The 13,433-nt window shown below is 37.3% G+C and overlaps 2 protein-coding genes and 1 long non-coding RNA gene across 4 annotated transcripts; 2 read left to right on the top strand and 1 right to left on the bottom strand.

Moving 5' to 3' along the window:
• The first annotated feature begins 367 nt into the window (after window positions 1-367).
• On the top strand, window positions 368-2,767 carry LOC110720894 (chloroplast stem-loop binding protein of 41 kDa a, chloroplastic-like). The gene is made up of 6 exons (XM_021899976.1): window positions 368-913; window positions 1,153-1,274; window positions 1,430-1,532; window positions 1,641-1,779; window positions 1,982-2,259; window positions 2,355-2,767. The coding sequence occupies exons 1-6, from the start codon at window positions 485-487 to the stop codon at window positions 2,532-2,534; spliced, it is 1,251 nt and encodes a 416-aa protein (XP_021755668.1). The 5' UTR covers window positions 368-484; the 3' UTR covers window positions 2,535-2,767.
• Window positions 2,768-4,775: 2,008 nt separating this feature from the next.
• LOC110720892 (mitochondrial pyruvate carrier 3-like) lies at window positions 4,776-13,433 on the top strand. The gene is made up of 5 exons (XM_021899975.1): window positions 4,776-5,089; window positions 12,155-12,253; window positions 12,489-12,541; window positions 12,620-12,693; window positions 13,070-13,433. The coding sequence occupies exons 1-5, from the start codon at window positions 5,035-5,037 to the stop codon at window positions 13,113-13,115; spliced, it is 327 nt and encodes a 108-aa protein (XP_021755667.1). The 5' UTR covers window positions 4,776-5,034; the 3' UTR covers window positions 13,116-13,433.
• Window positions 6,891-8,367, bottom strand: LOC110720893. Of its 2 annotated transcripts, none has more exons than XR_002511366.1 (2): window positions 7,436-8,367; window positions 6,891-7,060 (listed from the first exon to the last, which is right to left on the bottom strand). It is a non-coding gene; the product is annotated as an uncharacterized LOC110720893 (long non-coding RNA). The 2 variants fall into 2 exon arrangements; XR_002511367.1 differs by having other exon boundaries at window positions 6,891-7,057.

Raw genomic sequence — 13,433 nt, 5'->3', positions numbered from 1 at the left:
AAATACGGAGTATAAGATATTCTTGTATATGGAATATAATTATGAAAAAAGAAAATGTAATTGATGTTGCTTTTCTTTTCGATTAGTTTGGTCAGTAAAGACGTTGATGACACAATGAGCGCGCGTTGCATTATTGTATTGAAGTTGTTAGGACCGATATACTACTGGGCATTCGCGGGGGAGGACCGCAGGGGGAGTTTTATACGGTCCAACCCGTTTCGAGCAGGCCGGTAGAGCAAGAGCCCAGTACAATATACTTGTATTAAGGTGACTCACTTGGTCTGAATAACTGGGATAAGTAGGCCCCTTATCCATCTCATTTCCTACCACATATATAGCCTCTCAAAAATTTTGATCCTAAAGAATTAAGATAGTCCTCCCATCTTCAATTCAAATAAAAAGTTCACAATTTCTTTTAATAAAGTTGTTGGGCTAGCTATCACAAGATCACTAGCACCAGAAACTAGCTAAAACACTGAAAAAAATGGCAACTTTTGTTGCTGCTCTTTCATCCAATTCCCTCATCTCTTCCTCTTTACTTCAACAATCTTACATCAATGCCAACAATCCTTCTCAAACACTCCCACCATCTTCGCTTTCATCTTCCTGCTTTTCTTCCTCCAAATCCTCCTTTTTCTCCCCTCTAATGAGTCCCTCACTTTCATCAAATCGCGCTGTTTTTCCTCTGATGTTCAGAAACAGCAGCAATGTCTGCAGTAGCAGTTTCAGTATTAATGCCAGTGCTTCAGACAAGAAAAGGGTGCTTATTGTTAACACCAATAGTGGTGGACATGCTGTTATTGGTTTCTACTTTGCTAAAGAGCTTCTGAGTTCCGGTCATCAAGTCACAGTCCTTACTGTTGGAGATGAAAGCTCTGACAAGATGAAAAAACCGCCTTTCACCCGCTTTTCTGTTAAGTTTAATTCCTTTGAATGTTTATATTTTATTTACTCTAATCAGATTACTGTCTGTTATATATAATGTGGTACATTTGGTTGTACATGTGCTGTGTTAGGCACACCTCACATACAAGTATACAACCCTGACTAGCATTTCGAGTTGATCATATTGATCAACTCGAAATGAAGTCTATTTAGAATTGATGAAGTTATTGATTGTGACACTTTCTATCCTTATTATGGTATGATTAGGAAATTACAAGTGCTGGAGGAAAAACGATATGGGGAAATCCGGCTGACATTGGGAGCGTAGTGGGAGGAGAAACCTTTGATGTGGTGCTCGATAATAATGGCAAGGACCTTGAAGCTGTGAGGTATTCATGTAGTAATATGCGTTATCAAAACTACTTCTATATTTATGACAAGGATCATGAACTCTTAGCTAATAATCTTGTCAAATAATTTCGATTAAAATGATGTTTGTGTTAATTATAACAAATTTACTGATAAAATCAGCTGTGACATGTAGTCCTGTGATAGACTGGGCGAAAAGCTCTGGAGTGGAACAATTTTTGTTTATCAGCAGTGCTGGAATATATAACCCTACAGATGAGCCTCCTCATGTTGAAGGCGTAAGTTTGCATTTCGAGTCCATAAAAAATATTGTTGCATACTTGTTTGTACAAAAAATTGTTTATCTTAGTAAGATTTGTGAACAAACTATGATCAATTTGTTTTAGGATGCTGTTAAAGCTAGTGCCTCGCACGTTGCAGTAGAAGAGAGTATTGCTAAAACTTTCAGTAATTGGGCAGCCTTCCGACCTCAGTATATGATTGGATCAGGAAACAACAAGGATTGTGAAGAATGGTTCTTTGATCGTACGTTCATCATTACATTCTTCTGATTTTGTTCATTACTTCATTCTGACAGACAATATTCTTAGACTATGTTCTGTTCACTTACAATTTTTTAGCCTGTTATCACTGCGTTTTAAAGCTTTGATTCATTTGAAGATAATTATATTAACTGATTAATACTAATACTTTCTAATTGCATCTCATTTTATGTGTCTAATGTCAGGGATTGTCCGAGACAGGCCAATTCCTATTCCCGGCTCAGGAATGCAGCTCACTAACATCACTCATGTAAGGGACTTATCATCCATGCTTACTGCAGCAGTCGAAAACCCATCTGCAGCAAGCGGAAACATATTCAATTGTGTGAGTGATCGAGCAGTGACCCTTGATGGAATGGCCAAACTCTGTTCTCAAGCAGCTGGTCGCCCTGTCAAAATCGTGCATTATGATCCAAAGGCAGTCGGAGTTGATGCCAAGAAAGCCTTCCCTTTCCGTAACATGGTAAATAACTACACTAATACTCTAATAGACATAATAATTGTGTTCCATCTTTCTAGTGGCAACTCATTCTTGTGAATCTATTATGCTTTACTCAGCACTTTTACGCGGAACCAAGAGCAGCTAAGGATATCCTCGGATGGCAGGCTACTACCTACCTACCGGAAGATCTTAAGGAGCGGTATGAGGAGTATGTAAAGATTGGAAGAGACAAGAAAGATATGAAGTTCGAGTTGGATGATAAGATACTCGAATCACTTAATGTATTAGTGGCATGATCTTTACAGTTCAGTAACATATATAAACTTCAAAGAGTCGTCTTCTTGTAAGGGAACTAATGATGCAATTTTTGGCAAATTTTTCATGTATGAAATAATTTCAATCTCCAAGATCTTGAGTGTCTTTGTAAAATTTAGATGAGCTTCAGGGAATTTCTAAGTCTTTCAGAGATGTACTAGATGTATTCTATAACATATTTATCAAAAAGCTAATTGTGCCTGATTAGCAAAAATAGGTGCTCAAGTTAGATTTTTAGCCAGAATTCCTTATTTTTTATCAGAATATGATTGTCATTTTTCTACTAATTGGTATTTCAGAAACAATTCTTGACTAAATGACAAATGACTATAACCAATGAGGTTTTAACCTAATGGTTAAGACTGAAGGTTTGTGTATGACAAGCTCACAAACCGGTTTAAATTTCTTCACCTCCATTTGTAATTTGTATTGCCCTATTGACTCATTTGGATGAAAAAACCTAATGACCATTGATATAAATTGATAAAATCTACTTTGTAATTGTCAGCAACATCGGTAATAAAAAGTGACAACATAGATAAATTGTTATCTAGGCTAATATATACAGAGCCCGAAAGCATAAAATACATTTTCTAAATTGACATTAATTTAGAAAAATATGAAAATTTTATGCATCATTCATTATGGATTTAACTTAATACAAGTATTTCAACTTTTAGAGCTCCATAATTATATGCAACCTAAATCATTTACTTGCACTTATTAAATGATCATATCCATCTTTTTTATTCACCGGAATTTAATTACCTTATCCAGACAAATTAATAATGATGAAAATAAAATGGGATCTCATAGATGAAGGGTTCGATACCCATTACCTTCAACCTTTCCAATGGATATTTCCTAGATAAGGTTTCCACGTTAAGTCCTCTAAGTTTAGTAAATCTTCAAAACGAAACCTTAGGAACTCTGATGTCATGTTGCTTATGGTAATCATCAATCAATAACATAATAACATAATACTAAAACAAACATCAGAAATGACATGTGTCACTTCCTGGTACTGTTTTTTCCCTCCAAAACTCCCCCCCTCCCTTTTTAGATTCCGGAGCCAAAAATATAATATTAACAATTAAATTACCACTATATAGTTGTACAATAGTGAGGTTCAATTGAAAAAAAAAATAATAAAAAAAAATTAGACAATTCTATTCATGGTGTTGATTTGAAATCTTATGAAATAATAATATTTTATTTTTGGTATTCCACCCGATTCACCCTTTGGGCTAATCCGGATTCGGGGCTCATTTATGAGTGGTTAGGTTTCAGTCCCCTCCCAATTGTTGTTGGGGAGTATCGAACACACGGCCCTCCCTACCAAGTGCAGCCTCAATCACCACTACACCAACAACTAATTGGTAGGTTTCTATAATAATTTCACCAACTTATAACTTTTGTTTCCCTCAAAAAATCTATTAAATATTAATAAAAGAGGTCGATGTCAGCTTTAAATTTTTTTTAAAAATAATTATTCTACTTAGCTTATTTTTTGGAAGTACATTGTATAGGTTTTTTTTTTTTTTTTAAACTAAACTAATTCATTAATAAAAAGTCATACGACATCAACATTGATAATTTTATTGGGAATAACATGCATCATTAATGTAATATGATGTATACTATTTTTAGATATTTTCAACACAACTAATCAAAAATAATTTTTTTATTTCTCAATTGTAGTTTTAAAAAAATTTTGCCTTATTATTCATCTTTCTTATATGCATTGCATTTGTATATTATACATGAATTATCTTATTTTTATATTATTTCACAAATTAATTATAAGAAAAAAAAAAATTATTACTACCGTGCATCGCACGGCCACTAATCTAGTAATGGTATAAAATTCTCACAATATTTATTCATTTTCTAAATTACAGTATTACACTTAAATATATGAGGAATTCTGTACCTCTAATAATTTGAGTCATCAATGACTCTAATAAGGTACCACTGAATAAGTATTTTGGTATCATAATAATACCATTTAAAATATAATTTAATACTAACACGTGTTATTAGAGTCATTCATGACTCAAATTATTATAAGCTGATAATTCCTCTAAAACTATAGTTATACGTAAACTTAATTGGATAAGTTTTAGACTTTAGTCGACTCTTATCTGAGTTATCTCCTAGTCAATTCTTAAAGCTTTACTACTTTTATTTACTTGCCATTATTTTTTGACAACCATACTTCAACGGAATTCAAATTTCTTATTATGAGAATCTTTTTCTCCTATATAAAGTATTAATAATAGTATTTTTTTTTTATTTATATTAAAGATTACCTAAGTTCTTGGTGGCCAAACTTCATTACATATATAATAATAAATGCATAGCCATTAGCCACCCTTTCTTGATTGGATCCACTACAAAATAATTTTTATTAAAAATACCCACAAAAAAGGAAAAAAAGAAAAAGAAAAGATCTGTAAAATTGCTCTGCGCAAGAAAATCATGGCGTCTTCGAAATTTAAAGCTTTCTGGAATCATCCAGCCGGTCTCAAAACAAGTTTGTTTTCCCCTCTATTCCACTTTCTTTTACATCTCTAAATACTGTTCATTTTTTTAGCGTGTAATTGTGTAAATGCTTAATTACTCGTGATAAGTCCAGGTAAAATATTGTTCTTATTGTATTACAAATATGAGATATAATCAATAACGGTTAATATAACTAGTTGTTGAATCTTATTTCGATTTTAATCCTACTTTGAATTTAAGTTGGTGCCTATTTTTTTGTGAAACGCTAAACATCGCCCGCAATTTACCATATAAAGCCCACAAATATGATATGGTTTGACCATTATGCCCATTTTCTAAAATTGAATTAATCTCGGTGTAAAAAATGTGGAGCCGTACTGGCTCGCCGGGGGAGACTGGAGGGCAGGCCAGAGATGCGGGGGACGCCGGAGGTACGTCGTCGTCGACGGAAAACGAGGTAAGTCACCGTTAAAATTCACGGTTTACCGTCGGAGTGGCTCCGGCGCCTAGCATGGACTCCCAAACCGTAGCCTGGACGTCCAAGCCAGACGCCAGAACCACCAGAGTGGCGTCCAGCCCAGACGCCCAGACCACCGGACTGGCGTCCTGGCCAGGCGCCACTCCACTGGGTGAGGCGGCCCTGCCAGGCGCCAGTCCAGTGGCTGTGGCAGCCCTGGCAGACGCCACCCTTATAAATTATTTTTTTTTTCTTTTTTGATTTTGTTGTTGTTTTTTATTTATTTTTTTTTTTAAAAAAAAATCGAAAATGATTTTTAAAAAAAATTCGAAATGGGTTTTTTTTTTAAATTAAATTTGAAAATTCGAAATAGGTTTTTTTAAAATTAAATTTGAAAATTCGAAATGGTATATTTTTAAATTTAGTTTGAAAATTCGAATTGGGTTTTTATAAAAATTAAGTTTGATTATATATAATTATGCTTTTTTTTGTGTTAATTCTCTGTAAATATAGAAATTAAATGTATTATCTGTTAAATGTATTTATTGTAATATATAATTGATGCAGGAATATGGTGGAGACGGAAATGATTACAGTGGGATATTTGGACATGATGGTCCATTCGAAGAAGCTCAACAGGCGATTGATTGGGCAAAACAGGTTGCAATTGCAGCTGGATTTTGCTTGGTAGTAGTAACTCATAAATCTCAACGGGATGGTAGAATGGATCGCATTTTGAGATGTGACCGTTATCGCAAAAGAGAAGAAAGAGATTTTCGTCCAGCCACTCGGTTTGATACAAAGCGGAAAGGTTGTGGGTGTGAGTTCAGAGTAAAGGTTCGACAACTACGGAGTCGTGACGGTTGGGAAGTGATTGGTTACTCTAAATGGGGGTATCACAACCATGAGATGATAGTATATGAAGAGGGTCATCGACAACTGAGCGACTTAAGTCCTGCTGCGAAACTAGTTGTGAAAGAAATGAGTGATGCTCAAGTGAAGCCTGCTAAAATATTAGCATCTGTGTTAGAGAAATTTCCAGAAGACCATCCAAACTAGGGGTGGCAAACGGATCAGGTCAGGTCGGGTTCGTGTTCGGGTTTTCGGGTTTCGGGTCAGCTAACCCCCAACCTGAACCTGATCCATTTAAGTTTTTGGGTTGAAAACCCCAACCTGAACCTGATATTTTCAGGTTCGGGTCAACCTGAAAACGACCTGATTTGACATGATTTTTTTTTTTTTTTTTTTTTACTTGAATAACCTGATTTTTTAGCCTGATTGACTACTTAACCGTTAATAAAACCTGATTTTTTTTTTACCTAATGTCTTCAAACTTAATTTTCAAACTTAAATTTTCAATAAAAACCAAATAAAGTATAAGAAGTCTAAATGCCTAATTAACTATTACATACCAAAATAAAGTCTTAACAAATTACAAACCATAATTAAAAAGAAACAAATGTATTTAAAGTTACAATCTCCTGAATCTTCTCATATTCCCAGAAGAAAGCTGTTGTACAAGGGGTTGATGGGTGTCCATAACTGCTGCAAAAAAAATATAACAAAATAAAAAAATTAAAAAGACAACTCAAGAACAACCAAATTAGCAAGAACAACAAATTAGCAACATCTCAGGAAAAACAACCAAAACAGCAAGAACAAATCAGTAAGAAAGCAATAAAAATTAGCAAGAAATCAACAACAAATCAGCAAAAATCAAGAACAACAAATCACCAACAAATCAGAAAAAAACAAAAATTAAAAAGACATGCACTATACTTTTTCTCGTCAAACAACAAATCAACAAAAAATTTATCATATTACAATTATTAACCAAGAACATCAACACAATCGAATACAAAAACTGAAATAAAAAAAAATTTTAAAAAAAAACAACGAAAAAGTAAAACAGAAAATTACCTTAGAAGTAGAGGAAGATTTGAAGATGAAGGTGAAAGATTTGAAGATGGAGAATTGCAGATCAACCGAAAAGTGTAGTTGAGGATATGAACAACAAATCAACAACAGAAAATGTTAATCTTAATATCTGATTTGCAAATGTTAGAAAAAGAAAACAAAAATATAAATTAAACAACAAGTCAACAACAAATCTATCGATCTACGGATCTACCCTTTCCCATAAAAAAAACAAATCAAAAATAGAAATTAAGAACAAAAATCTTAGGCATATTAAGATGACGGCTTGGAGGAGAAGTTGGAGAACTGGAGATCATTCAAAAAAATCGAATATAGAGAACTTGAGATCGAAAAAAACAACCGAAACGAAAACAAAAACAATTAACTAAAAGTTAAAAATTACCTTTGATCTATTAAGAGCTGAGACGTTAAGCTTGATTGCTTGAACCGATTTAGGGTTAGGGTTTTGAGGAGAAACAGAGAAATTGAGAATGAAATTTTTTAAGAGAGGGAAATGTGAAAACGGCTGAGATGAGATAAGAGGCTGAGAGAATGAGAGTAAGAGTGAGTGTTAGGGTTTCAAGCTCAATATAAGGCACTTACGGTTTTTGTTTAAAGATTTGGGCTTGGGGTTTGGGGCCTTGGCCTAGTAGTAGTTTTAGTTTCTTTTTCATTTTTTATTTTTTTTTGTAAGACTTTTTTTTAAGGTTGGGTTCGGATTGACCCGACCTGAACCCGACCTGATTTTGACTCGAAAATAATTTCGGGTTAAGTGGGTCATTTTCGGGTTGAGATTTTCAACCTTAACCTAACCTATTTAATTTCGGGTCGGGTTCGTGTCAACCCATTTAAGTTTTCGGGTCGAAAATCTCAACCCAAACCCGCTATTTTCAGGTCGGGTTCGGGTCGGGTTTTCGGGTCGGGTCAGTTTTTGCCACCCCTAATCCAAACCGAAGACACATCTACAACGTCAGACAACAACTCAGGTTTGAACGGTCAGAGGGAAGGAACCCTATACAGCAGCTGCTACACCAGGCACAATCACGTGGTTACCTGTTCTGGTTTGATTCTGATGAAGATACAGCGGAGGTGACTCATCTTTTCCTTGTGCATCCTGATTGTGCTGATATGATCAAGTGTTGGCCATTTGTGATTTTGATCGAATCAACGTACAAGACAAACAAGTACAAGTTCCCACTGGTTGGGATGCGCTATATCATGACCGGATCCACGAATGGAACACCCTAGCTGCATTTTAGTTTTTCATGTTTACATTCTTTATTTGTAATCTTATTTGTACGTTGCTCTTTTAATGAGAACATTAATATTTTATATTGTATTGCTTACTGCATTCTATATGTTGCATGGGTAAGTTGCGCGGATCCACGAACGGTTATATCAAAATTTAAAAACAGCACTGATAATATGTTTAAGTTGGAAGCTAAAAGAACAATCTAAAATGTTACAATCTTACAACATAATGTCCAACATAATGCTCTATAAATAAAATGACAAAACCATCAGTAATCCCTCCTCGACGACGACTCCCACTGCGCAAGGGTCTGTTCCAGACTATCAACAACAGCTCTCCCTGTTGCACTCATGCTGTCCTTCTCAAGAGAGAGTTTCTGTACGTCTTGCATTATCTTTCCCATCCACTGCATACAACAAAAAACAGAAGATGAAATACAATAACAACATATAAAACTTAATTAAAAGACAACGATAAATATAATAAAAGACATACCGCTTCCGTGGCAGTAGGCGGTGGCACATAATCATCATCGCTGTGGTCGAGATCTGCGATCAACCTCGGGTGCGAATACCGGTTGAACCATTCCATGTAGTAATGGTCACACATGGGAGTAACCCCAGAGGGCGGCCGCTGCAACTCCGCAGTCCATAAGCGGGCCACCATCGGAAACTGGTCCCACGTCCCGGTCATGATATCCGATCATTGCACGACGTAGTCCCTCGACGATGCAGGTCGGACCGCCTTCATCGGGCATGCCGGGGGAGGAGGGACAACTTGGACAAATCCAAGCTGGCGAAGACAACGCTGGGGCATGTACGCCTCGACGATCTCACGATACTGAATGAGTCCCGTGTACAGGGTCCTGGGTAATCTAACACTAGGGTTCGGGCCGAAAGGCATCCAGTTCACCTGTACAATAACAACATATAAAATTTAATAACATGAATATAATATGTGCAAATAATAAAATGTAGAAACAATTTATAAACGTTACCTCTAAGGGGGACAGCCTGTCCAGCAATAACCGTATCGATCGGAGGCGGTCAACGGACTTCTTCTCCGAGCGCGGACTCCACGCACAAGCACGCGGCATCCCCTCATCAATAGGAACTGGGTCACGATGTGGTCGCAATGCAGGAAAGTACTCGTATATCCAGGTCTGCAATAGAGTCAGACACCCAGTGATACCTGCCGCGTCAGCCCGACTCGCAAATCCTAGTTGGCGATACAAATACGCCAACGTAGCCGATCCCCAGGAAAACTGGCCTACACTGTCGGGGTCACACGCCTCTACTATGTCGCGTGGCCTGATCTTGTTTCCGCCGCTCTTATCCGGAAACAAGGTACATCCGAGGAGTAGAAAAACATAAGCACTCAGCTGTGCGTCGTGCGTCCTACGTGCACTGGGGTACAAACACCGCTGCAACACGGATGCGATCTTCACACCTCCGTGTTCCCAAACACCTAGCGCCTCGGTGTACAGTGCAACCCTGTCCACCGCCAACAACTCCGCCAGCAAATCTGTCTGATCCGCATCAGCCACAGCACAAAGTCGTTTACCCTCAACACGAATCCCCAGAATGGCCTCGACGTCATGTAACATGATCGTCATCTCACCGAACGGAAGGTGGAAAGAGTTTGTATCCGCCTGCCATCGCTCAATGAAAGTCGTGATCAGCGTACTGTCAATCTTATCGTGCATGGTGGCAGGAACGTGATTCACCCCAGTGCCCTCCAGTCGCTCGAACATCTCGCTCTCCGCCGGCCAGGCCTCAGCCCATGTACGCAAAAAGCTACAAGTCTTTTCCCGGGTATGACATTTCAACAACCCCGTAACTGAAGGCCTCTCCTGGTCCTCCCAAATACGGGCAACTATGTGTCCTAGAAAGCTAGGAATCACACTCCCGTCAACAGGCCCACCGGGCACCTCACTCCTAACAACCCAAGAATCATTACCGGCCCTCGACCGTTTCCTGCTTGCCCCAGATACAGTGGACGCAGATGATGTGCCAGATCTACTAACAAACCTACCACCCCTACCCTTACGCACCTCCACCATATGTGTCTCGTACATGTCATCAACCCTCTGACTAAATGGACCGTAATCATCATACGGTCCACTGCCATCGTCCACATCCTCATCCTCATCTGCGCCCTCCTCCTGCTCCTCCTCCTGGTCACCCTCCTCAGCATCATCATCGTCATCGTCATCCTCATCCCGACGGTGGATCCGTTCTCTACGAGCTGAGGCCGAAATACCACGGGATCTGACATGTCTATGCCCCGACCTCTCCACTGAATAGCTTCTACTAAGAAGCTCTATATTCTTCCCCGCACCATGACGACCCAGTGAATTCTACACAAAATTTTAAAATATATAAACATACAAAAATTTATACGATAAATAGCTACCACTCCCAAATCAAATAAATTAAAAACATACAAATAATTGTAAACAAAATATAAACATAGAAAAAATACAACGAAATTGAAAAATTTTATAAAAATAAACAACAAAATATAAAAACAATTCAAAAATATATTACACAAAAAAAAAAACAATATTTTAAAACAAATATAAAAAAAAAAAATGGGGGGGGGCGCCTTGGCTGGACGCCCAGCCAGCAGTGGTGGCGCCAGCTGCAGACGCCGCCACCAGTGGGCTGGCGCCTGGGCTGGACGCCACAGCCACGGCTGCGGCGCCTTGAATAAACGCCACTATCGTGGCTGTGGCGTCCAGCCCAGGCGCCAGCCTACTGGTGGCGGCGTCTGCAGCTGGCGCCACCACCGCTGGCTGGGCGTCCAGCCAGGGCGCCCCACCGCCGTCACGGCGGTTTTTCCCTTTTTTTTTTTTTACAAATTGTACCTTTCCTCCTTGGGACATCCTTCCCTCCGCCGCCGCCGTCAATTCCTTGCCTTGCCGCCTCGACATTGTCGTTGTTTGAAATTTTTTTTTTTTTTAGAGAGGTTGAAAGAAGATGAGCAATGACAGTGTGAGTGATGAGAGTGTGAGTGTTTTTTTTTTAAGGTCAAGGACAATTTTGTCAAACCAAGTAAATTTTGTGGGCTTTATGTAGTAATTTGTGGGCGATGTTTAACAAATCCCATTTTTTTACTATTGATGGTTGTTTTTACTATTGATGGTGTTTTTTTTTTTTTCCTTTTTTTTTTAAAAAAAAAAAAAAAAAACAATGATGGGCCTATTTTTACTATTGATAAAAAGGTGTGACAGTGTGGTGCCTAATTGTGAAATATTTTATACAAATCCTGACGTACCATGCACCAACTAATTCAAAATTAGTTTTAGCTTTTCATTTCATGATTAAATGAAAATCAATCATCAAAATTTAAACAAAATGTTTATGGGTGTACTATGCTTATATAACAATCTCTTGCTTAATTGTTAATGAATTTTGGTTATAATACTCATTATTACTAGTATTTGATCCATCATATAAACAATACAGTTCACTTCTGGGCACCAACGTTCAAATGGGGCCTTAGCATAGCAAATATTGCGGATTTTGCCAAGCCACCTGAGACGATTTCGTACCCTCAGCAAATCGGTTAGCCTATATAACACTTATTTTCGACGTGTTTGGATAGCAATGTGGTAGCAAAAGGGAAGGGAAAGCGAGAGCATTACTCTCGACCCCTCCCCTTTCTACTAAAATCCCATCGTCCAAACACATTGTTAATGATATAAAGTATTCTTGCATATTTGGTCTTATGTTACATAGACTTTTAGTCCCAATTCAATAGTCTAAGGGTACGGCAGATCATGTCGATTTTTGCTTACAGTCGTAGCAGCCTCAGGACTTATTTGGACGCGGTATGACATGGTTATTACACCGGTAAGACTGTTTAGTATTCTCATACTGGTTTCTATATCTCTTACTCTTCTTATGTTAAGTTTTGTGTTTAATTTGCAGAGAAACTGGAATTTGTGTAGCGTAAATTTTGCAATGTCAATGACAGGGTTGTGTCAACTTACTAGGAAGATTGGGTAATTTTATGAATCATTACTCTTATCTCTACTCCTTTTTACCACTGTCTTTGTGTATTTGGAGTTTACATATTTGTAACCCAAATGTGAAATGTCTAGCCCTCTATTTTTAAAAGTTAGGTCACATTTGATCGACGGTCAATTGAAAGGAAGTTAGTTGAGATAACATAATTATTCTTCACTTTTCATAGAATGTTAGTCGAGATTGTGATAAACTAAAATAGAAATGTGGCCTATTATTTAGAGATGGGTGGAATATCTTTTCAGATGGACTAAGCTAACCACTTCAATTGACCGGATCCAAATTTTTTACATTCTTAAAAAGTGATTTTGCCATTTTCATTGATGATAATTTTGATGAATTGGCATTTGGCAGGTATGACATCTCTAATGAGAGAAAAACAACTGTTGTAAAGGAATGATCGATACAAAGTTACTAATCCTTGGAACAAAAATCACCATCTCTAGTATACTTCATTTGATTCCTGCTCTTGACACTTCGATCAAATTCGAAAAGTAAACTCAAACTTTCTATACATGCTACCAAATGGAGAAGCTTCATTAGAGTTTATTTAGTTATTTACGGAAACTTTGGAATTGATATGAAGGTTTGTTAAGGAAGATTGTATAAACTTGTTGCATATGTAATTCTAACATTACAATTTACATAATTTCATATTTTCTTCTAATGTAGTAGAATTGTAGAAATTTATGGTATGATAAAGATTTTCAATTGCGAA

Source organism: Chenopodium quinoa, unplaced genomic scaffold, assembly GCF_001683475.1.
Source record: "Chenopodium quinoa cultivar QQ74 unplaced genomic scaffold, ASM168347v1, whole genome shotgun sequence".
Taxonomy (NCBI): Eukaryota; Viridiplantae; Streptophyta; class Magnoliopsida; order Caryophyllales; family Amaranthaceae; genus Chenopodium; species Chenopodium quinoa.
The sequence above is the reverse complement of the archived record's forward strand: the minus strand, read 5'-3'. Positions and strand labels throughout refer to the sequence as shown.

What these genes read in the sequence shown, in the direction of transcription:
- LOC110720892 (XM_021899975.1), top strand. Translation starts at nt 5,035, where the DNA reads ATGGCGTCTTCGAAATTTAAAGCTTTCTGGAATCATCCAGCCGGTCTC. An exon ending in TTCGTACCCTCAGCAAATCG is followed by an intron (nt 12,254 to 12,488) that starts GTTAGCCTATAT and finishes TTTTGCTTACAG; the next exon opens with TCGTAGCAGCCTCAGGACTT. An exon ending in ATGACATGGTTATTACACCG is followed by an intron (nt 12,542 to 12,619) that starts GTAAGACTGTTT and finishes TTTAATTTGCAG; the next exon opens with AGAAACTGGAATTTGTGTAG.
- LOC110720894 (XM_021899976.1), top strand. Translation starts at nt 485, where the DNA reads ATGGCAACTTTTGTTGCTGCTCTTTCATCCAATTCCCTCATCTCTTCC. An exon ending in CGCCTTTCACCCGCTTTTCT is followed by an intron (nt 914 to 1,152) that starts GTTAAGTTTAAT and finishes TGGTATGATTAG; the next exon opens with GAAATTACAAGTGCTGGAGG. An exon ending in TGAAGAATGGTTCTTTGATC is followed by an intron (nt 1,780 to 1,981) that starts GTACGTTCATCA and finishes GTCTAATGTCAG; the next exon opens with GGATTGTCCGAGACAGGCCA.